Below are 27,175 nucleotides of genomic sequence, written 5' to 3'. Positions count from 1 at the left end.
AATCTTCTTACTTTCAATACCCACCTTTTCATCTTCCCGGGCTATAAATAGTCCTCCCGCACATGACACAGCATACCCACAGGTCCCCTGCATCTCTGCACACTGTAGATACCCCAAGGAATCTGCAGGAGGGGTGCACAAATCATTCCTGAGCTGCCCAAATTTCAAGAAGAATATAGGCATGGACATGGACATGGACAAGAAGAAACCACAGAGGAACTATGTGCTCCACAGGGCAGTGATTTCACAGGCACATGGATGAGACTACACCAGATCTACTGTTTGCCATGGGATCAAGTCCTGACTGCAGAGCACACCACACCGGTATCACTTGCTGCAAGGAGACGTTTCCCAAAACCATAATTAACATTTAAAATAACAGTTCCAGTTAAGATGTCCTTAGAAAAGATACCCAAATCTGTTTTCAATAAAAGCCTTTTAATTGCTTTCAAGGTTTTATTAAAATCCCAATAGACCAATTAAAGTTAATTGTTTCCAGCCTCTACCTGACTGGTAATCACTCTGTTCACAACAGTGAAAGACATGTGCTCCATTACATGCTCTCCTCTCCCACTCTCTGGTAACCAAATTTTTTACTCACTACTGTTCCCCAGGTAATCCAGAAAATTTGGATTATCAACTTCTTTTGCTAGCAATATTCTACCTTACACTGAATTTAGGTGCTCATATATCAAAGGATTTATCAAAGGAAACATCCCCCCCCCCCCCCCCCCCCGCCCCCCCCACTAAACAAAACACCTCATGCCCAGGAAAACACTGTATCCAGAAAAAATCAATTTATAGAAAACATAATGTTTGAAAAAGCACTGACAACTTTCAGTAGAAAATACAAATTCTGGGTGAAATATCCTTTGCATTGGAAGCTTACATCACCTACAGTGGAAACAGCTAGCAAATCCTCACCGTTCACATAACCACCCATTCAGCTCTTCACGCCACGGCAACAATGTCATTTATTTAGCCATCCTGTCAAACAGAAGACGCTTATCAAGAAGCATGACCCTGGGATGCACAGGAGCCCCATGGCAGGCAGGCAGGTGGGGTTGCAGGCACAGGAGCCACAGCGAGACGCTCGATGGACGTGGCGCTGCTCAGAGGGATCATGCCCCTGCTTTGGCTCAGCAATCACATCTCCTGCATTTGCCACAGCCAGAAAGAAGCCTGAGAGGTGACCGTAATGTAGTTGTATGGACAGCTAGAGGCAATTAAAAGAAGTGTGTAAAGGGAGACAACAACCTGGAAACACTTCTCGCTTCTGAGATGCAAAGGGCTGAGTCTGTGACTTGCAGGTCTGCAAGTTTACCGGAGCGTCCCTCTTTCTGTCAGTGACAGTCCCTGTGCAAGCACATTACACACCAGGAAATAAGTTGGATAGTTACTGTCCGTGGTGAGATATTAGCATTGTACTATGGTCCTGGAAACTTTTACCTAATCATGTTTAGAACTGGAGGATAGTGGCTGCCTTAATGACATTGACTTAACACACCAAATTGGAGAAAAAAAAAAGATCAGATTTTTCTTGTTTATAATATGCGTCTTTATCCAGCCTCTTTGTTCAACACCAATAGAGTCATTTGTGAAATCAATAGTGACATTTAAAATGGTTACTTTTCCAAGTTAAAGCCGTATGTACATACACTAAGCAGCTTCTCCCGGTACATTTTCAGTTTGCCAGGTCAAAAGTGTGGCATAAAAGCTTTCTGTACCTTGGAAGCCTTTTGGTTTTTTGAAGGGAGTTTATTTTTTTTAATAGCTGACTACTACAAGAAATGATGGAAATCCAACAGACATTTCATCCAGTTCACTTTTAACGTTTTTCAATTGTTGTCTCCAGAATAAGCTCTCCTTATTCATTCCTCCACAACCAGCAATTTTCTAGCCAGAGATTTAAATAAATCAGTGAGCAGTGGTATGCCACCACATCAGCATTTCTAAAAGTAGTTGCACACTTATAATTCTGATTTCCAACCTCTGCTCCTCCCTGTGGCAGTCAGACGACAAAGCCAAAGGACACAACACTGAAAGATGGTGAGAGGCAAAGTGTCTTACAGTTTTGCCAGAAACATGTTTTTGGCATTTATGCACTACAGGCCTCTCTGTAGCAAGTTTATTTCTTAGTTCACTTCATCTTCACCAGAAGATCCAGCCAGCTTCCAGCTCAGCTTATGATATATGGAAATGCAACTGTTTCATCGGAGAGCCCTTCGGCGTGCTATTCAGAGCTGCTAACTCATTTGTCTTTCCATTCATGTTGTCAGTGATAACCTCCAATGCGTTAACAGACTAGACAAGGATCCTTCTGGAAAAACCATCTGCAGCTGAATCGAGAGAGGTACTGGGGCTCATCGTTGGTTTTTTTCCTGAGACACAACAAACATCTCACAGCAGAAAGTGCTAATTCATACGCTACTGAAACGAGATCTTCCGAGCCCTGCACGGTTCGTCCAGGATCTCCCCGTATTTCACAGCTAAGACAGAGGAGCAGACACCGAGTAGAGGTGTCCCACAAGGAGCCCTCCACTATGTTTTGCAAAGCACAGCACGCTGTTCTTAAGAAAGCTTTACCGTTAAGGGCTGGGCTTCAGTGCCGCTGCCGGAGCACAGCCCAAAGCTAGGAGACCAACTTGACTGAGAAATGTCCCTCTGAGTCATGACTCCTCCTGGGCTTTCTCTCGCCCCTTGCTGGGAATAGCAGTTTCTCCCAGAGCTGTGCCAGCCCTTAGCAATCATATGCCAGATCTTTGTTGCACACGCCCCAAATGGATTAGTTGCGCTGCCTGGAAGATGCAAAGATGCCTGAAGCTACCTCACTGACTTTTCTATTACCCTTTCCTCAAATTATCCGTTCTTGTGGTATATACAACATTATAAACAGTTTTTTGAGGGCAAATCGGGAGTACTGCCAATGGCTCTTGTTTCATCCCTCTTCCTCTGGATCCACCTGTTAATTGCTCTACTACACTGAAATTGTAAGGTCTTTGGGACAGAGACCAGTTTGTTATCTTGAATTTGAACAGCTTGTAGCCTAGTGAGACCACAGACCATAACTAGGTTCTTGATGTTGCTGCAACACAAACATTTTAATGTCCTCCTTCAGATGAACTGCCCTTCCCTTTTCCTTGTTTGCTCCCCCTCCCCTAATTACTGAAAAATTAGCAAAGTTCAGCCATTAACCTTCTATATCCCAGTTAGCAGTGTCACCACATTTTTGGCCATTGAAATTACAAAATCTTCTTTCCCGTTCCAGCCCTTCTGGCCCATCTCTCCTCGCTGCAGCTTTCCTCCCCAGTTAAAACAGACACCTTGCAACATGACCCGCTTGTTGAGAAGACGCAGATTGCTGCCTGCGAGAGCTAGACAGGCAAGTGAAATCCAGCACCTGTGTAAAAACTGCCCACATCACCTGCATACAGCAGCACCCCGTATGAGATCCTGGCATATGAAAACAGGCTTTGCTTTCCAGAGTTGCCAGAAACAAAGCCAACCACAGCCTATCTGCATAAATTAACAATCTAAACAACATATATGAGCTGAGCACTTGCCATCAGAAGGATCACAACACACCTTGAGATTTGTGCATAGGATTTAGCCCATACATCACCCAAAATGCAGCAGCAGTTGCCATGAAATGCTATTGCTCACCAGCTTACAGTAGCACAGAAGAGGAAGAAAACCTGTGTTACACAGTTGTCTATTCTCAGTCACCTCCCTAAATCTTCTGTATTTCCAGCAAAGATGGGCCACTCCAATCTAAGAAGGGTAGAGATTAGACAGACTACAGGTAAGGGTAGCGGATGCACAGAGGATGCATTTCTTAAATTGTCCAGTCCCTCAGTGTGAGTAGGCTCAGGGAAACATGAGGGAACAGCAGAGTTCAGGTTAAGTGAATTAAACAAATCTGCATAATTACCTGGAGCTTCTATATGAATCTGAGAGAGATGTGGCTGAAAAGCATGGTTTGAGAGTGAAGATGGATGGGACTCTTATCACTCTCTACAACTACCTGAAAGGAGGCTGCAGGCAAGTGAGGGTCGGTCTCTTCTGGGGATATCATTGTTATCTGGGGATAACAAGCAACAAGACAGGAGGAAACGGCCTCAAGTTGTGCCAGGTGAGGTTTAGTCTGGATATTAGGAAAAAATTCTTCACTGAAAGGGTGGTCAAGCATTGGAACAGGCTGCCCAGGGATGTGATGGAAGCACCGTCCCTGGGAAGTGTTTAAAAAACACGTAGATGTGGTGCTTAGGGACATGGTTTAGTGGTGGACTTGGCAGTCCTGGGTTAACAGTTGGACTTCGTGATCTCAAAGGTCTTTTCCAACCTAAATGATTCTCTGATTCTATAAATCTATGATCTCCAGATCAGTCAGAAACACAAACAGAACTGGTCCTTCCAAACAGTTGTATTAGATGCAAATAACCACCCCATCACACACTGTGTATGAGCAGCCAGCTGCATGGGAGTACAGGCAGTGGCAGGAACATGTGTGAGACACCAGCCATAAAACAATATATGTTCTTCAATAAATGCCACCACTTTTTTTACTGCACTCTTTCCAGCACTATGAGCAGAATAGTCCCCACGTCCCAAAGTCAGAAGCTCCTTCATCCCTGGTGAGCTGAATTGCTATAGAAGAAGCTGAATTAACAGCCCTGAAACATGACAGCCTTTAGTTGGTTTGTCTTCTCTCCCTGGAAGTGAAAATAGCATGATCAACATGTTGCTGTGTCCACACCTTTCATTACCAATGAGCCCCACCAGAGCTCACAGTTCACCCTCTCAGGAGTAGTGACAAGGCAGAGGTACCCTAAGGAAGTAATTTAATCTGTGGCATAACTGAAGACACTGCCAGTGAGGATGTCAGCTTTGGGAATGGCTTTTGCATATTGTTTCAAGGCTAGAGAGAACGGTCATTCCAAGTGGTCCCTGACCTTTAATACCCAATGTCTTCCCAGCACACACCATGAAGGGCTGAAACCCCAGTTCTTGGAGAATGTTTAATAATAATGAACCATTGCTACCCCCCTGGACTGACATCACTTGCTTTTCCACCAGTGATACCAACTTCCCCTACTTACTCGTCCACTTTTTTCACACCCTCCTTTTCATTGTCCCTTGAGCAAGGAAGGAGCAGTCTGTGAGAATCAGCAAACCCAGTGCTACACTCCTTCCAGTCTTCCCTTGCAAGAGGTTTGTTTCTGTGCCACACATGCAAAACACAGATAATACCACAGCACCGAGACTACTGATTATTGCAGTAATCATAACTGGGGTTTTGTTCAATTATACCTGCCCCAGCTGGTAATGGTAGTCATTTTCCATGTCTTGTGTACAAACGTGGACACACCCTGGGGCAAGGATCCTCTATGCTGTGTATGGGCAGTGCACAGCACAAGAGACACAGCTGGGCAGGGTGGACTGCATCTCGATGAGGAAGTCGGGGTGGGGGGGGGGTGGTGCGTCTCACCAGCTTCTTAGGAAAAGGATGGAGAGCAATGTGATATGACCTAAAAGTGCTGGAAGGAGTCTGGGTACTCTGGGAGGTCTTTCATCTCTGCTTGTCCCTGAAGGTACTTCTATAGCGTGTATAAATACATTATAAATATTTTCTAGGTTAGTAAAATGGCACTTACTGCATTCAAATAGGAATATGAGCTGCAGTGACTGTGGGGTACTGTGCTATTTCAAACACACATTCATAGGTATGTCAGACATCACCTTTGCCATCACATTTGCCTCCCATTCATTTCAGCTTATCACATGACTGCAAACTGCTTATAATTTCCTTATCTGCACTTAAAATTATTTGGGGGCTTAAAAAGGGTGCCATGACATGAAGATTAATCTCTAACAGCCTGATTTTATGTTAGATTTGCTGACTCAGAATGAGACCAGAGACTTTCCTCTGCCTAATCTTAAAAAAATAAACACAAAAAACCCTACCAACCTGCAGATGACATAAAACTATAAGCAGAGAATTACAAAAGGCCTTGCACCTTGATACCATGTTGCAGGGTAAGGCATTACGTGAATCACAAAAGTAAAGAAACTTATTGAAGAGATGCGTTGTCAGGCCATGAGAACAGAGACAACCAGTAAAATCATCATCCCACTTATGTGCCTTTCACAGTGTTGCAGACTTCTAGGTTTATTGTTGTTTCTCTTATTCCCCAGTTTGTGGAGCCAGGATATGTCATGGCAGACACAGTGCCCATTTAAAAAAAAAAAAAACAAACAAAAAACCAAAAAAACCCCCACAAAAATACAAGAAAAAAAGGATTCATTGTTTCAAAGAAAAACTGGAAAACCTGACCAAGTGGTACCACCCTAAAGAACCCCAATCCAACTGGTAAAGAACCCCCCCTCAGAGGTAGTCATTTCATCCAGCAACATCTAACGGAAACACGTTTTCAGGCCTGGTTTGGCATGAGGCTGCTTTCCGATGCAGGAACAGTGGCAGCCACTGTCTCTCCAGGGCTACCCCACTAAAGCCTAGGGCTTGAGCATCAGGGAGGAAGGAGATGAACCAGCAGTTGCTCGTTAACCTTTTCTAAACCATTGCCCTGCTGCACAGTGACGGCTGACTGCGATGCCAGCATTGGCTTACTTCTGGGTCAGGGCGTTTAAGCGCTAAACTTGCCTTTTCTTTACAGATGCTCCTGCGTGGCTGTTATTGGAGGTAACAGGGATACTGCCCCTAAAACTGTTTAAGCAGAAGTGTAACCTGCCTTGTGTCTCACTGGCATCACTTTTTATAGCTCAAGAATAGAAACTATTCTTTTTCGCCACCACCACCACCACTGAAGTTACATTTAACGTGCCTTGAATACTGCTCCTTTAAGTCTCTTCATTCTTCAGATCTTCTTCAGGTTTTCAGCTAAACCATGAGCATGTAGGGGACAGAGGGAGGTTCACCGTCCCAGGATCAGCCCCAAACGGCCACAACACACATTGTCCTTGGATCTCAGCTCTGAGGGCTGTGCTCTGCACTGAAATAACAAATGAAGTTTAACTCTCCTGCTGTTTGGGTGCCAGCGTGTAACTCATAGCTCTGTACTGCCAAGTGAAGATGACAGCCGTGACATCTACAAAGAAGATGGATACACATCAGAAATCACGGTCCCCTGGCTGCCCACAGAGCCGGAATACCTTAAGCAACAAACAGCTATTTTCCACCACTACCTGGCCAAGACACCTTACTGTTGAACCAGGTCTTGGGCTTGTCCTCGGTCCACCCGGAGCACACAGGGTCTCCCATGTAGGCCAACAGCAATGACAGGTTTTACACAGAAGACACTTTGCAATTAGAGGAAAAGAGGCAACTTGCCCACAGCAGGCACCAAAGCACCAGGAGGGCAATTAAGTTATTTTCTCTATACAAGCAGCACCTTCATTAAGTAATGCCTGACACGTTCACCTACAAGAGTAGCCTTAATTCCCTCTTTCTTCTGTTTTACCTCCCACAGTTACACTTCTTCTCCCTTTTGCAGCTTTATTTCTAGCATCTTCCTCGCCTCCTTCTCCAGCTCACCTGCTGTTTTGTCATCATCATTGGAACTGTGTTCACAGCTGCCAGCTTCTCCCATGCACCATTGCTACTCTTACCTCACTCTAAAAAAAACATAGGCTTTATTGCTTACTCCATTGCCATCACCTTTTTTTTCAATCGAGTGGGCTGAATTTTATTTTTTTTCCCCCCTCTGGACAAGGCAGAAACCAGACAGGTCCATCTGTTCCCCTTGCAGGATCAGTGGCAAAGAGACTGCATGGACACCTAAAAATTACATCCCACTCTTCAACAGAGCTGACAGCTGTGAAGGAATGACCATATTGCAATTACTTTTTTAAAATAACTCAGAGATACATCTAGATATTTGTGCCCTGGATGAGATAACATTAACTTGAGGCCCTTTCCAGACAAAAAAAAAAAAAAAAAACAAACAAAAAAACCCCACATCCTGACAATTATTATTTGGTTATCAATTTAAGGACTACATTGCCCAATGGAACCAGCAATGATTTTTGAGCCCAGTCCAGCAAAGCTATGCTAGACGACCTTTCATTTCTGCACATACTTGGAGCTTGGGGGACATCACCAGAGTCCTGCAGAAACACAATGGGAACTTAAGAGGCACCACAACAAGATTTAGGTACAAGATGAATCAGAATCCGATGTTGCAGAAATTTGATGATCTTGGCTCATGTATTTACCTGCTCTGAGAAAGGTGTTCCAGGCTTAAGACTGTATAAGACTTGAATATTTGGGGCAGTCATCTTAAGGTCAAAGAAGCTGGCTCTATTTTAACCTCTTGTCCAGAGTATTGTGTAAAGTTATTATCCCTGCAAGGCCTTCCACAATGTGATTAGGATGAGATTCATCTCACTTAAAGTTAGTGTTTGTAATGTAGCTGTCTGCACCTAAGCTATGTATTGAAGCTCCTGTTATAGTCAAGGGTTATCTATTTATTTGGTATCATCTCTGGTAATCAGGATGTGGTTTATCAGTGTCCTCATTTACTTCAGGATGGGTTGAACAATCACCAATACTCCTACTGGCAACTGAGGAGATTGAAATGACTTGGCCATGTTTAGACATTAACAGGGAAGACATCTACATTTAGTCCTAAGAATCCCAGTTCAATTACTATTACAGCTACTACTTATGCTACTTTACATTATGATGTCAACAATCCCGTTATGAAACAGAGGAATCTCTTTTTCCTGAGTTACTTCATTGCTTGTCTGCTTATCTGTTGCTGAATTTAATAAAAAAACAATCCAACAAACAAACAAACCCCCAAAAACCAAACCTCCACCATATTTCTGGTTAGAACTTGAAGTCCTGCTTAATCACCAGCCAACAATATGCAGAATTATTGATTTAAGCCCATATTTTGCAGCTAAGCTACAGCCTACAGCTGTCTTTCGGAAAATTCTCCAAGTCAGGTTTAAAAATAACAAGTGGAAAATTGATAATTTCTTGTGCAAATTCTTCAAGCTAATATCTGCTTCCCCGTTAGACCTTATCTATAGCCTGAATTTATCTTGCATCATCTTCCAACTGTTGCTATATCATTATCTTTGCAATTAAAAAGCCCTCTGCTATAACACAAACTCCCCATCTTCATAGCCTGGAACAAGCATTGATGGAGCACTCAGATTAGTGCTTATAAATACATCATCTGCTTCAAGTTGCTTGGAAATTATGTCAAGGTAGAATAAGTGAAAACAAACACCGCCACTGAAGATGAGCACTGACACATTTCCATCTGCCCAAAATCTCTTTTCTTCACTCATCCTAATAATCTTTTCTTTAGAGTTACTGTTTCCAGAAAACTATGAGATACTACTCTATAATACAAAAGCTTTCCTATGATCTCCAGCAAAGTGTTGCTTTGGAGGTGATTATGTCCTGCTTTGGTCTTTGGGAGCAACGTTGTCCTCTCATCCCATTTGCTGGGGAATGCAGTGATTCAGGCAGCAAGACACAGCGTTCAGTCCTGCCTATATGCTCACTCACTAGAGAAAATCTTCTGACCACGAGCTCCCATCCTTTATTTTTCTTGCTTATCAACACTGGCAGAAAACCGAGCTGCAAACCAGGACCTCTTATTGTCTTCTTGACTCTGGGAGCAACAGTTGCAAGTGTGATTCAGGCTGTGTACAAAGTGGCATGCAGATCAGGGGTTAACTTGTATGTGGTGCTCCTAAACCTCTTCCTCCTTCCACTGAGACCAGGAAAGTGGATAACCAGGAAAGTGGATAAACTCAAGGGACAGGTATTAGCTCAGATTGTACCCTTTCTGGGAAGAGAGAGATGGGTGTACACCTTCACTTCATATTCCCTCTTTCTGGAGAGAACAGCTGAGTCACTGCAAGAAAGCGGTTACCTACACAGGTCATCAATAAATAACTCTCTAACACCACCATCACCCCTGGAGCAAAGAGTGATCAGGAGCAGTGACTCAGAAGTATCTGAATCTCAGAGTCTGAGAAGACTCAGAAGGTCTGAATCACAACTCTAAGAGCTTCTCCTACAGTGATGCTGTTTGCATAAGGACTCTTAACTTCGGGCTGCGCTCAAAGTCCAGCAGGATTACCTTACCACCAGATGCCGGGTTCAATATCAGGGAGCTGTGCAACCTAAAAAAGATACTAATGATGGTGAAACACAAGGTGATTCAGAGACAATTCCTGCATCAAAACTACCTCGCACATTACAGACAATGTAATTCCTATTGAGTCCCTACTCTGAGGGAATTAGAGGCACAATTTTAGTCCTGACATAGGTGAAGTCAATGTCAAAGTCCGGTCAGTTAAAAAAAAGGTATAAAAAAGACCAAAAAGTAAATACAGCTATGTCTGGGTAAGAGACAAATTGTTATGTCAGCTCCATCAAACTGCTATCAGCACTTAGGCCAACTGAGTAAGTTAGACTGAATTCTACTGCTGTAGTTATGTAAAGTATGAAAGGCTGAGGGGTCACACACAGAGCACAGCTCGATGATCCAGTGATTGGTGCTGTACTTCCGTAGTGAGGTGATGAATGCCACCAAAGAAGATGGGATTGTGTGAGGAAGGGACAGGGAGAAAGAGATGGGAAAGTCAGAAGGAGGTGTAGAGTAGGGATAAATTCCTGGAGACTGAATGACTCTTCTGAACAATGAAAACTTGGTGGAAACGTCGAATTACAACATCAGTAAAAAAAGAAAAGAGAAGCCTTTGGGAAAGGTTTCCTATTTTCAGTGAACTCTACTCATTACACTAAAGATTACCTCTAGTATTTCCCAGTGTCAGTACACCAAACCTAAACAACATCGGTGCTAGTTAGCCCAGCGGCAAGCAACTTTGTGGTTAATACAAGCCTTGTTTCCTCCAGAGTGGGCTGACCTGCCAGCATCCCTGTCCAGATGTTACGTCTCACTTCTGTCCATGCATATTCAGGATTGAATGAAAAGGAGAGGGAAGACTTTCCATGACTCTGGGCCTAGAAGTGTGCTCGTTATGAGAAATGCATAAAACAACATATTCTGGGAGGTGCAGAGGTGCGACCAAATTTATCACTCCTCATAATATAAAGTATTTCAGATCTTGGAGATGCATGAAACTTAACTGGGTATAGTCCTGAGCAACCTGATTTGACTTTTAAGTCAGCCCTGCTCTGCAGATTGGACTGGAGACCTCTAAAACCTTCCAAACTAAACCGCTTTATGGTTGTAGTTGTCAACTCGTTCCTACAGCTCCAACATCAGACACGACCTACACCAAGAAATGGGCAGAAAGATGGTGCTTTGCTTGCTTAACTTCCCCAGCTTATCTGCACTGTATTTGTTAAATAAATAACTGTGCTGATGAGGGAGGAAAAATCCTCTCTCCACTCTGGGGAGCAGAGAGGGAAGGAAAGACTCCACGCTTAATAAGCCAGCTCCTAATGTGAAGGAAACAAGCTGCGAACACCATGGTGTGAGTACTGGCAGCTCTGGGACAGGTTGGTGCTCACTTGCTATCTTGCCAGGGGATCTCCATCTCTCCTATTTACCCCATTCCTCAAGTGTCTTACCTTACTAGGAGGGCAAGTTTGCTGTTGCAGGGAAATACCTCACCAGTGGTGAGAACCTTGACCTTGGCCTCTGGTGCTAGCAGAATATCAGCATAAAATGAAAAGATTTTGTAGTGGGTCCAGAACAAGCTTGTGGTGCAGCAGCCAAATCTAATTGTTCTGAGTTTAATAGATTTACTCTACATTTGCACTGACATGACTAAAAGAGGTTGCTGGCTCAGGATTTCTGCAAAAACAAGCAAAACACAAACTAGCAGCTGTTAAAGGAATACACCACCACCCAAAAATACTTCCTTGTGTCAGGGCATTTTCATGCATTCAGATTTTGTCCAGTTCTCTGATGATTTCAGTATTAGGTTCAATTACGCTAGTTTACTGATTCAGCTCGTGAATGAAAGTGAGTACGCCCTCTAAAATACTGAATGGTTCCTACCATAGATATCTATGAAGTCTCCAGCTTTACAGGGAAAACTATAGCACATAAAAAAGAGTGTAAGCCTACGAACAACCCTCACAATCAGCCTCATTCATTCCAGGCTGTTCAAACTGACCTTCTACATTTGTTACAGGCTTCAAAAGGACAATGTCCAAGCCACCCAGAAAGTGTCTTCTGGTCCCTAAAAGACACCTTCTAGAACACAGTGTTGTCTGTTCATTGATTTGGGGAGCTAATTTTGAGTGATGGAGATAAGAGGAGCAATGCAAATGGACAGAATTTCAGGAATAGGAAGAAGCGGGACTGCTGCAGGCAAACTCCCACCACGGTAATTCCTGTGCCCAGGTAAATCCCGAATGGCCAGAAGATGATGGAGGGAAAACAGAGACAATCGCAGCCCTTGGATTTGAAGCTTGGTACAAGAGGTAAAGTCTGGGTTTGAGCATGACCTCAAGATCAACTGCAACTATGATTATAAATCAAGGGCAAATTCATGGGAGGGCTCAGGGAGATAGACCCCATAGCAAACCAGAGAACAAACAGAAAGTGGAAGAGAACAAAGGGAAAGTGGAAAGATAAACTCAAGACTCCCAACTAGAGAAATATCTTAAAGCTACTGAAATCGGCAGCATTAAGTAGGATGATGAAACTGAGGACATCAACTACATCATCAGATTTTTCTCTGGCATAATGTCAGGGATGACTACAGACCTGTGTGACCTGGAATAATAAGTAGCCACATACGCACAGCTATTGAGGGAAGGGAATTAGAATTTTATGTTGAGCCTAATATTAGTAAAAGCCAATATAATAGTAAAAGTCATATTCCTCGTGCCTTTAGAGGTAGGACTCATCTGTCAGAAAGTAGCTTTTACTGCAGACATTTACCAGAGATCATCACCTCAGCTCCTGCTATAGACAGTGGAGAATTGCTCAATGGAGCTGAAGCTGTGATTTATCTCCATGTAAAGCAGTCCCCTACATCTGGTTGGATGAATTGCACCATAAAATCTATTGACTGTATTGACTCGATCTCCGCTGACTACAAAGAGAACTTCAATACCTATTGCGCACACAGAACTGTACACGAACTTATCTAAATCTAGTTATCTTAACGTGGCTTTGAGTCCTGCCTTTCAGGTCAGGCAAAAAGGTTCCTATCTGCCAGGTGTTTCCACTGTAAATACCTAAATTCAAGTTAGTCACCTGAGGTCTCCTTTGTAGTCGGTGGAAAATTTCAGGCACTCGAGAGGTAATTAATTTCACCTATTTTAGAATCATCTTTAGGATGAGATTAATTGTGCTCCAGAAAGTTCTATTTCCTGTTTTTCTTCAGCAGCTATAAAAGGAGTCCAGACAGCTACCTCAGATAAAGTGTTAGATGGATGGATCCCATTGTGAATGTTGAGAGATTGCCTCTCAAGCCCTGAAGAAAAGGGGAAATACAGTTGTTCTAAGTAATTTAGCACTGGAGAGATTAATGTATTTGAGAATGCACCATGTGATAATGCCATATTCAGAGAGCAGAAACTGCCATGAACATGATCTGCCAGATCCCACCTCTGCACGGTGTCATTGCACCCAGGACCTGATGAGGTAATGGAGCAACACCTACAAAAATGAATGAGACAAAATCAGGAGAAATGTCCAAATATCAGCAACAAGGCAACTAGCAATATCTTCTTCTGTGTTTTACACAAGATATAAGAAGTTTGGTAATGAAAGATCATTGGACTCTTCTTCCTGGATTAGTACCACAAAAAAATATTCTTTTGCTAATATGCCTAGATGTGAGGGTGAAGTATTTAAACTTCCATGGGAGTTTGATCAGCACAAGGAATGTTGAAACAGAAAAGGCAAAAGCCTTGGCAGAGTCCCATGAACAGGAAGAGGAAAGGGTATAGAAAACAAAACGTGTTATTGGACACACACATAGGGTGAAACCTATACTATTTCAGTGGGGTAGGATTTCTTGGGTCTTTATCTAAGTGAAGGGTCTTATCCCAAAGCAAAGTGGCTTTTTAAATAGACTCAGGAGGATATCCTCAAAGTTTCAAGATCTCACATGTAACAATTATCTCTGTTCTAGTAACTCAAAGATACTCTGTCCTGCTCTCTTTCCATGAGGCCAGCTGGCATGACCAGTGTCCATATCACCGACCTCACTTGCCTCTAAAGCAGGGAGCCACACACAGATGCCCACTGGGAGCGGTCCCAGGTCTGTCACCACACTTGCTGTACCCCCAGCCACTTAGTTGTCTCAGACTAAAACCATGGCACGGGTCATCCGGCAATGTCGTATTGCCGGCCAGTGTGTATCACTGCTTGGGAACATCCCTGACACGGTTTTGCCAATCGGTCTAGACATGGTTAATGACTTCTCTAGGCATGAAAAAAGCTGCTGCCATAGCTGCAGTGCAAGGCTGGTCCTGAGCCACGGCCCTGTGCATCTGATGCCACCGTGCAGTGTCTGAGGTCTGATCAGAGAGCCCCAGCCAGTTGTGTGCATTGAAATTCTTCCAGCATGTCTCACAAGAGCAGCAGTGTTAGCAAAGGTAGAAAAGCAAATTCCAGTTTGTGTAATTACCTTCCTAAATTAATTCCCCTGCAATTTCAATCAGCTGCTCTTGACATTCCCTCCTCAGGGTGTAATCCCTCCTCATAAACACTCTGAGTGGTGCATGGAGCGGCATGAAGGGAACAAAGATAAGCAGAGCTGATGCTGCACTGCTGAGAGCCTGGTGGGCAGCTCCCCACCGTGCGCTTGGGGGATTTCGCTATCAGACCCTCAACAGCTGTACTTGCTTCTACAACATCCCCACTGGAAACAGAAAATTTTAGACTCTCTATATTTACAGTCAGTGTGGAATGCCCTGTAAAGAGTCTTCTGGTTTAGGATTAACATCTCTGTCGTTCACCCAAAGTCAGGTGTTAGCCAGATCTAATGGCTCCTATAAAATATATAAGAACTAGGACTTGAATGGATCGGGGTAAAGCTTTCAGCATTGCTTTAGCTCTACTCTAGTGGTGGATGGCACTAGGAACATTGAATCATTTTGTTATACGAGATACACACTTGCCATGTCAAAAGCATGAAAAATCTGAGATGGGAAGATAACAATTAAAGGCAGATTACTGAACTAAACAGATAAACATAGCCCAACAATCAGGTCTGAATAAAAAAGAAATGAGGAAATATTTGCTGTTGTGACATAGGTGCACTGTCTAGTTCTAGTATTAATTCAGGTGACTGGGAGAAACTACATAAAATTAAAAACCAGCTTCAGAGCTATAAATAAAGCCATAAAAAATGATATTGTATTAACCAGGAAGGGGGGAAGTTGCTATTTAGTGAAATGCTGAATGGATTTTCTTAGTTCTGGTCTTACTAAGTGCTTCCTTAATGATCTATAAAAAGAATTAAATTGAATGTTAACAGAATTCCGAGGTACTAATCTGGAAGGTGATCAAAACACCAGCAAGGACAGAAGAAAGTAAAAATTAAAAGCATCTGAGTTTAAAAAACACCACTGGAGAGTCAACATGACAATCACAGACTAATACAGGTTGGCAATGGAATGCAAAACACATCCATGCAACTCTGACAACAGGGAGGACAAGCGAGATGCCAGTACCCATAAAATGAAATAAAGTCTGTAAAGTCTAAGGAAGCAAAAGACAAGAGCCAACCCAGAGAGGATTAGGATTGCTCCACTGCCACTGCCATACAATGAACTCGTAATGCTCCACTACCATCTACCAGCAACCTAAAAAAAGTGAAGTAGAAAAGACTTTGGCAAGATAAATGCATGTAGGAGAAGGGAGTGAGAGCACATGCCACCTCAAGAGGCACCGGATGCTTATCATGCCAGGGTCTCAGCACCTCTCCACACTGAGATTTAGCAGTGTTGGAGATACATAACTCCAGCCTGGTTTTCAAAACCCACACAAATGAGCAAAAGGCAGTGCCTCTAAGGAGGGCAAGTTGTTATCCTGGTGACTGTAACCAGAGGTGGCTGTTAAGGTATGGAGGGGATGCAGGCCTGTGGAGGATCCTCCACAAGATCCACCACAGGCCTTGATCTATAGCTTAGGAGGATCTCACCTCACCAGGCCCAAGCAGAGCAGCAAGCTGTTGTGCAGAGGAAGGTGATGATACCTAGTGATGCTTTCCACCAAATCTGTCACACTCTTCTGCTTGGGATGACCTCAGTGTCACCTTGGATAGGCTCCTCCTGACATCAGTGGGACCTTTCACTTGCTCCAAGTTAAACATGCTCTTAATCAGTTTGCTCACTTAAGGCTGAGGAAGGCAATTTACAGATTTCCAGCCTGAAAGTTCTCCCAGAGTGCTTTTTTCCAAAGTAGGTTACCATGAACCTAAATATCCCTGGGCATGTCCCTATTTCCACAGAAAATGCTGTTTCCCAGCTATCATCCTAAAACAGAAGGCAGCATATACTTAACAGCTTTTGTGGACCATATTCCTTGTAAAGCTATTAATATTTAAGTTAGCCCATTTAATACAGTATCTGCCAGAAGCAATAGCAGATGCAATGTCTCTGTGGCTCCATTCCTTCTGTAAAGTTCCACGCACAAGAAGGGAATATAGCATTATTAAATACAAGAAAGGAATATACCATTATTAAATACAAGAATAAACATTATCATTTATTTATACCATGCAGGGCCCAAACACCCAGCTGCCTGGCTGTGTCTAAGGTCACCAATCTATTATGTTTTTAAACAAGATATAAATGAACTTAACACTCCCTTGACTGATTTTGTTGGGAAAGTTTCTTACAGCTGTTAAATTAGACAGAAATTACTCAGGTTCAGACCTTGTCCTTGAATATGCATAACATCACCTGACCTTGCACATACATCTCACTGCTGGAAAGGATTTTTACAGACCAAGAGGCACAGAATTGTGCTTTACATACACGTGCAGGTTTTTTTGTTGGCTAAGCTATAAATAAAAAGGATTTAATCAAGTGATACAGGGAGCCCCAAAGAAAGAACAGAAAGATGCTGGGTGAGTAGCCTTTGGCGTGATGTTTGGGGGAAGTAGAAACTGCTGGGGCACCTTCATGTTCACTTGAACACACTCAAGCACACAGTACTTGGTAAATTACTGGCGTAATATGTATGCAAAGATTTTTTTAATCCCACTGTTAATATGCATAGTCTTTAGTTACTATTTTTTCCATTAAGTTTGTTTTGAATGTTCCTACATTCTGCACTAAAATGAGCAAAACAGGTGTGGAAAGTCTCTCACTGCTCGTTTTGAAAATGTTTCCCTAATCTCCATTAAAACTCAGGTCCAAAAAAAAGAAGTAAAACCCACGTGGCCTTGCTGCCTGGCAGCCAACCCAGAAGTGCCCAGACCCTGCTGTGCCCTGTGACGATCTGATGTTTGCTGTGAGGAGAAAAAGAGAGACACAAGAAGAAACTGAGACGGCTTTTATGAACCAAGTGGTACCTCCAACCAGACTCCCAGATGCTGGGCTGGAGATACTGTGACAAGTCTAGTCCTGGGCTTTACCACAGACAGTGCCTCCAGGACTGCCAGGGTACCACTGAGATGGTGCTGCTTTTCACTACCAGCTTTCTCAAAAGAGAAGAAAAAAATCTGCTGGCTGACAGAGGGGCTTTGCTGTACCTCCGCTTATCAAAATGATGAAATTTGGGACTGTTTTGTTTTATAGAAATTACACCAGGCGCTATGAGTTCTTTCTGAGGGGCTTATTCCTGGGCTGAGCTGACAGCACTGAAAGACCAGCTGCTATTTGCTGTTGCTGGTGGCTCCAATGCTCACCTGTACATTGCACTATCCCTCATAGATCTTGACGCCCACCCCTATAAGGCTGCATCACCTGGTGCGAGTGGCAGGTTGCACTTGCAGAGGCTGCTCAGGGACCTGCATCCCAAGGGGTTTTGGGGGACACTGAGGTGTACGCCTGTGCTACAGGCAGCTGTGCACCTGCAGCTCCCACAAACACATCAATCAAGCAGGCATGAGCAGCTCCACAGCTCAGCGAGTTAGCAGTGTAGCCATGGCAGTGCCAAGTGCACAGGCTGACCCACCCAACCTGTGGGTACCCACTCCGGGAGTGCGTCTTGCTATGGGCACCAAGGCCCTTGCAAGGAGATCTGAGGCTGTAGTGAAAACCCACCTATTCCCACCAAAAGGCCTGTAATTTCAGAGGTAGTTTGCGTGCTTAAAGAAGCACTGGGCACATACGAGCTGCTGAAGTGACTCCAAAGCTATAGTTGGGGATCTTAAGCCACCCACATTATACAGGCTGTGGCTCCCCCAGGCTCTGCTGCCCCTTCTCATTCCTACCAGCAAACCCCAGCTTTCAGCAGCCAGTGACTACAGCCTGTGATGTTGGCTGCTCCCAGTGGCTGAGATACCATCACATCTCGCTAAACCACACGCAAACCCAGGACGGACTCCACAAGCCTCAGCGGAGATGGAATAGCAGAGGTGTGCGGTGAGGTCTCCAATGACTAAGACTTCATTATTTTTTACAAAGTATACTGCAGAATATTTATCCATGCATTACGCTGAATTAGCATAAATAATTAAAACAGACTTCGTATTGGCGAACACATAAGCAAAGGGCACTTGCTAATGGACCAGGCTTGCTCTGCTGCTCTGGGGACTCACTTAGAGACAAGTCCATGCCAAACAGGCCAAGGAAGGATTCATAATTGTCCTTCTTTTTACCCCGAACCTATTCCCATATCACCACAGATGGCTGACACAGGCTGGTGGATCAGCACATCTTACGTAGTATCTCCTTAAGGGTTAAGAGGAAAATAACGGAAAGTTCCAAGACCTCCAACCTATTCCCCAAGTTCTGCAACACTCTTTTCTGCAAACCACCCACCTACAATCAGTCATGCAAGAGGTGCTTGCTGGTGCTTCCCAGAAATATTGATGATTTGTTGAATCGCATGACTCTGCCTCCTCTTCTTATTCCAGGTATTAAGTGGTATTGAAAGAAGATTGCATGGCAAATAGGGAATGGTTTTCAATTGTTCCCCACGGTTCCCTCTCTCATCAGCAAGCATGCCGTGGTGATCTACACCAGCAGAGTGCAGTCAATATTACACACTGTCCCACAAAAGAAAACCTACTCCCAAGCCTTTTCCTGGTCTTCTTTTTCCATGAAACTAAAGGTTACAGCTGTCTCAGAGAATGGTATGAAAATAAGAGTATCTCCTAGCTACCTCTCCTTTAGCCTCTTTTTTCTTTAAGTCAGGTTGAAAATTTTCCACAGATTGCAAGTGCAGTCTGGATCTGTATTTTGTAATCTTTCTGGACTCTGCTCATTATCTACCAAAAAAAAAAAAAAAATGCTTACAATTAAAAATGATCCGGTTCATTTGCTTCATTTATGGTTCTGTGCATAAACAAAGCATTTGGATGGCTTCTGGAGGTGAACAGGTCTCAAGTCGGTATCCCTGGCCAAAGTACACATCCCACCAGGAACAATCACAGGGGCTTCATACAATATATTGCGTTGCTCAACACAAAGGAAAATACAGTACATCACAGGAACAGCAGTCATACCTACAGGGAGACTAGTTCAGAAAGGAGCAGGGATAGATTGTAGCATGACCTGCAACCCCCAAGAGACGTTTCCAAATTAAAAACCACAAAGCTTAAACAAGATTGGTTTTTTTTTTAATGAAAATGTTCAACAGGAGTTTAGCTTTACAAAGGTGAAAATTTTCAGGGGAAAATCAATTTTCTTTTACCATCTATGCCATTAGATACTGCCATATTGCCAAGAAGTCTGTGAACTCTGGTGTCCTGAAAGATGGGAACCTCCTGGATGTTTAGTAAATCCCCTGTCTAGCAGAGCTGCCAGAGAATAAATGTTTTCAAGTGGTGAAGGAAACAAAATCAGCTTCTTTAGTACCAAATCACCTTTCTCTTTGCTATAAGGATAGGCTTGGACAAACTCACTTGTGCCCAGCGAGGAAGGAGGAAGAATCACAAAGAAATTATCTCATGTCACTTTCCGTAAATCACCGCCAGTGAAAGCTGAACACTAAAATTGCCACCAGGAATTTCTCCCTTTCTCCCCTGCATCTTTGTCCCTAGGGCATGGTAGGGCCTGACCACATTTATGCTTTCTCATTGAATTATTTCAATAGACTGACGCATTTCAGTAGCTCTAACCCCACCTAAAGTAAAGGGAGCGTCTACAGCAGGCACCGCATCAAACCTTATTTGTGTGCACATTATAACAGTGAGATACACAAAGGATCATGACCCCTTTGCAGCCATATGGGCATCACTGTACGATTTAATGAGATCCCATCTGTACCACCCTTTTAAAAGTTCTGGCATCCAAAGCTTTTGCAAAGAGCCTTGCAAAGCCCCTTCCTGCCCCCACACAACACCCTCGGCGTGTCCTGAAAGTTGCAACCCTCTTCCATCAGCAGCTTCCCACCTCTTAAATCCTGGGATATACACAGCACTGGAGCCCTTTGCATCATCTTTTCATTAAACACCTCCGAATGTTTGGATCTATAAGGAGCCCATCACATCCACCCATGCTGCAATCCCTTTTGGCCCTCAGTTGTTTATCCTCTGGTGTGGTTTGTTTTGGTTTTGTTTTAATATGAGAGGAACCTTCTTACTCTGAATTTTGGTTGCATAGTGTTTATTGAAAAGTTACTCAGAATATTGAGACAAAGTGTAGCATGTCATTAAGATAAATGGGACTTTTCTCAAAAATTAAAACAGCATTAAATTTGTAGATTTTATGGAAGGGCTGGCAATCTGTCACCTACCCAAGGAAAAGCATAAACTGTTCCAGTGTGAAAAGAAGCATGAGGGGCTGCTGGAATGGCACTACACAGTGTCATAGCAGCACCTCCAGCATGAGAGACTGTCCTTTTCAGAAGGAAAAAGGTTAAAAGACAGTTAATCTGAAAGAAAGAACAGACTGTGGATATCAATTTAGGTGCTGCTTTCCCACTGCACTGCTCCTGCTCTCGAGCAGGCCATCGTTCTCCAGTCACAGGAACCAGCTCTGTCAGGAAAATCTCAGCATGGTCTTCCATCACTTATGGCAGATTCCTTTTTGTAGGATTTGATCCTACAGCGAGGTAAGAACCCACAACTTCTCCTGAGTTCAGAAGGAGCCAAGACTGAACAGAAACACAGTGTGGCAGCCTTGGACTGCTGAGCCCCCTGGGTGTCCTGGGAAGGGGTGGGATGTCTGTGGTGGGCTGACAGACCAGGACTTGTGTATTTTACTTCCTTGAAGGATAAGGAAGTCCTAAAAGTGTTTTTCTCATTAATGTTGAGTTAATATTGAGTAACAAGACTTCTTGACTTTCATGCGAGCAGATCAGACTCACATCTCAGTTTTGCAGAACTGTGTAGTCCCCAAAGAGAAGTTGGCCACACAGAATGTCAGGTCCACTCCTAAGAAGCATCAAACCTTACAAACATATTCAATTTTTTTTCTCATTTTATGATCCATATTGCATGAGGATCCTCAGGTTAACCACACGTCTAGAGAGCTATCTAAAACAAATGTTGCAACTGGAAATTCTTATACCATTGCAAATGATCACGAATCTCTCAGCTCGCCTGAGCCTTTCTAGACTCATCCACTGTCCTATTGCTTATATCCAGACATGAGCCTGGGCATGGGTTTGACCCAGCTGCCACAGCTGCCCACAGAGAGATGCCAACTGCTCATAACACTCTGGCATGTGCTAAAGCCTCACTTATGCAGTGTGGGGGGGCTGACCACGGTAGGATGAATGGGGTGCCCCTCCATCCAGACACAGCTCTCCCCAACAAGAAGCAGCTTTATGCAATACTGAGCACGATCGAACAGCAAGCTCCAGACCAAAAAGCCTTCCCAACATAATACACCCCAAATGCTGACACTCCCTGCCCGCTAACAGTTTTCCTGTAGCAAAAAGGAGCGCAAGAACTGAAAAAGTGTCACAGCATCCAGTGTCCACATTTTCCACAGAAATTAAGCTGTAAAGCAGGAACCTAAGTCCCACTTTACGAAAACAAAAGAGGGGAGCAGCAACGAGTGAGGGGTACACAGCAGCACATCAGTAGTGAACGCTGCCTCTTACTCCTCGCCCAGGGCTAAAGCCCTGCAAACACCAGCAAGAAATTTGCCTGGAGGTAAAATCGCAGCCCTACACTCAAGTTGTTTATTTGTAAAGACCTCACCAAAGATCAAGACTTCCCAAGACCCAGCTCCAGGCTCACAGCCCGTGAAGCCTGGAGCACTTCATTTGTCTTTGGCAAATAAACCAATTTCAGAAATTACTGCTTAAATCCTCTACCACACAGGGCTCGGCACACATTACAGCATTAAAGAAAAACAGTAACACCGTGATCACTGATAATCCCGTCAGTTTTCAAACACATTCACAACACCGAAAACCACAGTTATTTGAATAGGACTCAGCCAATCCCGTTCTATGCAGCAAACAGATCTAATTTTTCTATCTTGTGAAAACTGAAAGGACCAGAATTTTCAGGCACGCAAAACAGTGGGGATTAACTTGACTTGTCACCTTTGGGCCGCAAAAGGAGTTTATTTCATCTCAGTTCCCTGGTGGTCAGTTTAACTTTCTGGCTGACAAGTGCTGCGGTGCCTGGGTTCCACGTGCTGCGGGGTGACGCTTATGGACCCCAAACCCGATGGTTTTCATTTGACGCTTTCAACTACTGAAAGCTCCCGTTCGCTCGGGGTTTGTAACAGCTGGTTCAACCCAACGCAACGCGGGAGGTTGAGCTGAAGCCAGCGGTGTTCCCCTGAAGCACTCGGAGCCCTAAAATTGCCCAGAGCTTGGTCTTTCTGGCATCCCTTTCCCAGGGTCTAAGGCACACAGGCTGGGGCATGCCGCCCCCAGGCAACGCGGGGGTACGCCCAGGAGAGAGCCCCGGCCCCAACAGCAGCTGCTCAGCTCGGAGAACCCGACGACAGGGGGGAAAAAAAAAAAAAAAAAAAAGTAAAACCGCTCAGCAGCACAGCCCGGAATGCGACCCGTGCCCCCCCACCCCCGCTGCTGGAGCGAGCCCCCCGCAGCGCCTTACGCCCAGAATGATAAAGCAAAACGGTGGCCTCGGGGGGGCACCCCGGGGGGGCAGCCCCCCGCCGCCCCGGGACGCGCCCCCGGGGGAGCCCCGCTCCGCGCTGCGCGGGGGCTGCGCGCCCGCGTACTCACACGAAGGCGTGATAGAGCAGCGCCCAGCCGCGGGGTCGTTCCAGGGCGTCGTAGATCAAAGTTTGGATGCGGCGGTACTTGGCGTGGTTCCGCTTCACCGGGCGGCTCAGGGGGGTCTTCGCCAGCAGCCCCAGCCCCGGCGGGCTCCGCTTGCCTCCCTCCTCCTTCCCGCCGCCCTCCAGCAGCAGCGTCCCGTCGCGGTCGGCGCCGGTGCCCAGGGCCAGCGAGCCCTGCTCGGGGTCGCCAACGCCGCCGGCTGCCGCTCGCCGCCCCGCCGCCGCCGCTGCCCCGCCGGCCGCGCTACCGCCCGCCGCACCGCGCCGCGCCTTCAGCCCCATGGTCGCCGGCGGGCCCCGGAGGCGAGCTGCGGATCGGCGGCGGCAGCCCCGGGAGCCCCAAGGCCATGATCCGCGCTCCCCGCCCCTCCCCCCCTGGATGGTTTCTTTATATGTTTATATATATATACACATGTATCTATGTGTGTGTGTATATATATATATATATATGGAGGGAGGGAGGGGGGTGAAAAAAAAAGGTGGGATGGGGGGAGGCAGTCACATCCCCGTCAGGTCATCCTCGCCGGCGGGCACCTGGGCCGCCGCAACGGAGGGAAATCATCGCGGAGTTTATTTACCAGCCCGATGCCCGAGCCCCTTCCTCCCCCCCCCCCTCCCCCCCCCCGCCTCCTCTTCCTCCTCCTCCCAGCTCCTGCCTCCCCCCAAGCCCTCACGTTAGGGAGTGGCCCATTGTATGCAGCCAGCAAATAGCCGGGTGCCCGCCCCCCGCTCCCCCAGCCCCGGGTGTCTAGTCATCCACGCTGCGTGGGGCACCGGCGCCGGCCCTCCGCCACGGGGCTGCCCCCCGCCCGCGTCCCCGGTGGCCAGCCCCCAGCAGCCGCCGCTGGGGCCGCCGGCGCCGAGCGGGGAGATCCCGGCAGCCGACGGAAGGGGAGACCCCGCTCGACACCCGGGGATCCCCCTGCAGCATCACAGCCCCCCTCCCCCGCTGCGGCTGGAGGGGAGGGAGGGGAGGGGGAGGGCATCCCCGGCCCCCGGCGGGGGGTTGCTTTCACCGCCGGAGCAGGAAGGAGGGGAGGATGGGGATGAAGGATGCCGGGAGAGGCGGCGGGTGGGCGGCTGGAGGCGCTGCCTGCCGATGTGGTTCGCTTTCAGCCGAGCCGAGCCGAGCTGAACCGGCAGCCTCTGCCCGCGGAGGGGGAGTTGGGGGGCAGCACGCCCGGGCAGTCCCCAGCCCCGCCGGGGAGCAGCTTTTTGCACGGGTCCCTTGCGGGAGATGCTGCTTCTGCCCCAGCCCGCGCGGCCGGTCCCCCCCAGACCCGCCCCCCTCCGGTGGCTCCCCGAGGGAGCAGCGCCGGAGCCCAAGCCCAGCTGCAGCCCCGAGGGGGTCTGCCCTGACCCGCTGGACCTAAGACACCACCCACACACACACCTATGTCTCCGCTTTAGCGTGTGTCCATGCACCCCGGTGCAGCCCCGCACCTAAATCCCGAAGGGATGGGATTGACAGCCCTGTACCCTTTTCCTTTCCATTTCTTGGTTGCAGGGAAGAGACAGCTTTTGTGTGGCCTGCACCTTTGGTGTCCTGGGATTTCTGCCACCACACAATAGAAACATTCCCTCTCTCTAAGAGCTGCTCTTGAGTAAAAAACTGCCTGCAGGGCTGGGCATTCATGTAGCTACACCTTGGGGGGAGGGGGTGGGGGGGGGTGGTCGTGGATAGGTACAAAGGGTCTAATCAAGCCTTTCTTTCTTGCCAGACACTAATAATAAAATAAAATTAAAAAAAAAAAAAAGACCAAGCCTTTCAGATTGCTGCTTGTTTTCATGAGAGGTCATCCTCCTCCAAATGGCCGAGTTTCCGTGGTGTCTCCTGATTGAGATGCCAAGACACCCAAGAGCCCTTCCAGACTCATAAGAGAAGCAGATTGGCCACCTACTCTAGCTGCTCCAGCTCCGTTCCCCAAGGGATTTATGATCTGAGCAGTCCTTCTCCTCTTTCACACACCAGGAAAAACACCGATGGAAAGGGAGCTCCTGGAGGCGATTTTTGGACCCACCACAGGGCTGCAGAGGCTGTACTGTTTAGACCAGACTACAGGGCACTACTGCAGATGTCCCAGGTCACTCAAAAATAACACTTTTGTCATTTCATTGCTGGGTGGAAAAGGGGCTGTTTCCCCTCTGATATTTGACCCTCTGAGGGTCCAAACTGAGCAGATCCTATGCTAAAGGAAAAAAAAAAAAAAAAACAAAACACCTCTGCTTTTAGCTCTGCAAGCTCCAGCATTAATATGTCTCAGTCACCATGCGGTTTTGAACCTTTGCAACCCCGAAAGATTTGTCCACAAGCAGATGTGAGCAGGCAGTGTTGTATCTCACCCACACAGCTATAGCGTCAGCAGCCAGTGTCAGGTTAGCTGAGATCTCCACGACATTATCAGCAAGTGGCTGGCCCGAGCGCAGCACCAGGAACGCACGCGTTCTGCTCCCTGCTCAGCTAACATCTATCAGCATCATTTGAATGTCATTTATAGCTGTATTCCCAAGGAGGGCTGTGGGAGGCTAGGAAGTTTTGATAACTAGGCCATTTATCTCTCTCCAGCTCCTGTTCTACCACACTACAATAGCAATGATACTTCCCAATACCACAGGGGAGCTATAGACATTAGCAAGGATGTATGGGGCATTGAGAATAGAGCACTTACTTCAGATAACACCCTATGCCTTAACCTCCATCCCAGCTTTACATAGGAAGAGGTGGAAGGAGAAGGGGAAAGGAAAGAAAATTTATAGCTAACCAATTCATCACAGTTTGAACCACAGCTGTAAATGTTCAAACCAAAATGGGGATGGTAAATACTTGGGGAAGGGGTGGGGGGGGCAGTAAATTATTTTCACTTGCAAAGGGCCATACCAATGTCGAATAGCAATAGGTGATTAATGGGCAGGCACACCAGCTTTCTTGGCTTTTATAGCCCTTACACCAGGGACACAATCCTTTCCGATATCAATTGCATGTTGGGTTTTTTCAGTTGTACCCTCCAAAAGGCAGGCGTTCGGGCCATTTTCAAGTCTCAAATCACCCCCTCATAAACCAGCTTTAAAGACTCAACAGGAAAGAGTTTCCATCTCCTCTCTAAATCTAAAATCTCATTGCTCAGTGTCAGGAATTCTCCTCCTCCATGTTCCATCTGGGGTAACAATTGCACAGATGTAGCCGTACTGGCTGGGAAGCAATGTAATGCAAGAGACGTTAGCTAAAATCTTCTAAATTAGTGCAAAGACACCCAATAGTTTCAAGGGGACCTGAATCAGACTCACCGCTGCTTGGGACCCCAGTCCTGTTGCACACCCGCTGGCAGAGCTCCCACTCACATCAAGAGGAGTTTGGCCAGATGGAGCACTCCAGGCTATGATTTGGCTTGATGAGCAATTACGCCCCATTACTATTATTTATGATGTGTTGCTGGCAGCACCCAATGTGCACAGGTTTGATATCCACCTCCTTGGCTGACACCAGAGATCTCAGTAATCAAACACAAGTGCTTCTGCTGAGCTGGAGTTTGCAGCCAGGAGGCTGCAACAGGCTCTCTTGGAAGCATGCAGAGGGACTGGTGACAAGCATCTCCCAGCAGGTTGTGCTGGCCCTTCTCAAACAGAGAAGTGGTTCAGTTGGAGAGGTTATAGTCTAAAATCAGAGGAAACCAGGAAGGGATTACATCTGTTGGTCAAGGTAATATGGCTTTAGCTTGGCTTATTTATAGACCAGCTGGATTCTCATGAATGACAAAGCACAGGAGTGGTTGGTAAACCACACACAAACACACAGAGTGTGCTGTAGCAGAGCCACATGAACATTCAGCTGGAACATCTGGATCATGTTTACAAGAAGGAAAACTGCAAATG

The 27,175-nt window shown here is 46.0% G+C and overlaps 1 protein-coding gene across 1 annotated transcript in view; it reads right to left on the bottom strand.

The window, feature by feature from the left end:
- Positions 1-23,629, bottom strand: part of KCNQ3 (potassium voltage-gated channel subfamily Q member 3) — a 203,491-nt gene extending 179,862 nt beyond the window's left edge. The window contains exon 1 of the mRNA XM_056333672.1: positions 23,250-23,629. Within this exon, the coding sequence (XP_056189647.1) occupies positions 23,250-23,587 (338 nt within the window). The 5' untranslated portion in view covers positions 23,588-23,629. The remainder of the gene's footprint in view (positions 1-23,249) is intronic.
- Between the last annotated feature and the right edge of the window lie 3,546 nt (positions 23,630-27,175).

This window comes from Falco biarmicus, chromosome 3 (genome assembly GCF_023638135.1).
Source record: "Falco biarmicus isolate bFalBia1 chromosome 3, bFalBia1.pri, whole genome shotgun sequence".
NCBI lineage: Eukaryota > Metazoa > Chordata > Aves > Falconiformes > Falconidae > Falco > Falco biarmicus.
The sequence above is the reverse complement of the archived record's forward strand: the minus strand, read 5'-3'. Positions and strand labels throughout refer to the sequence as shown.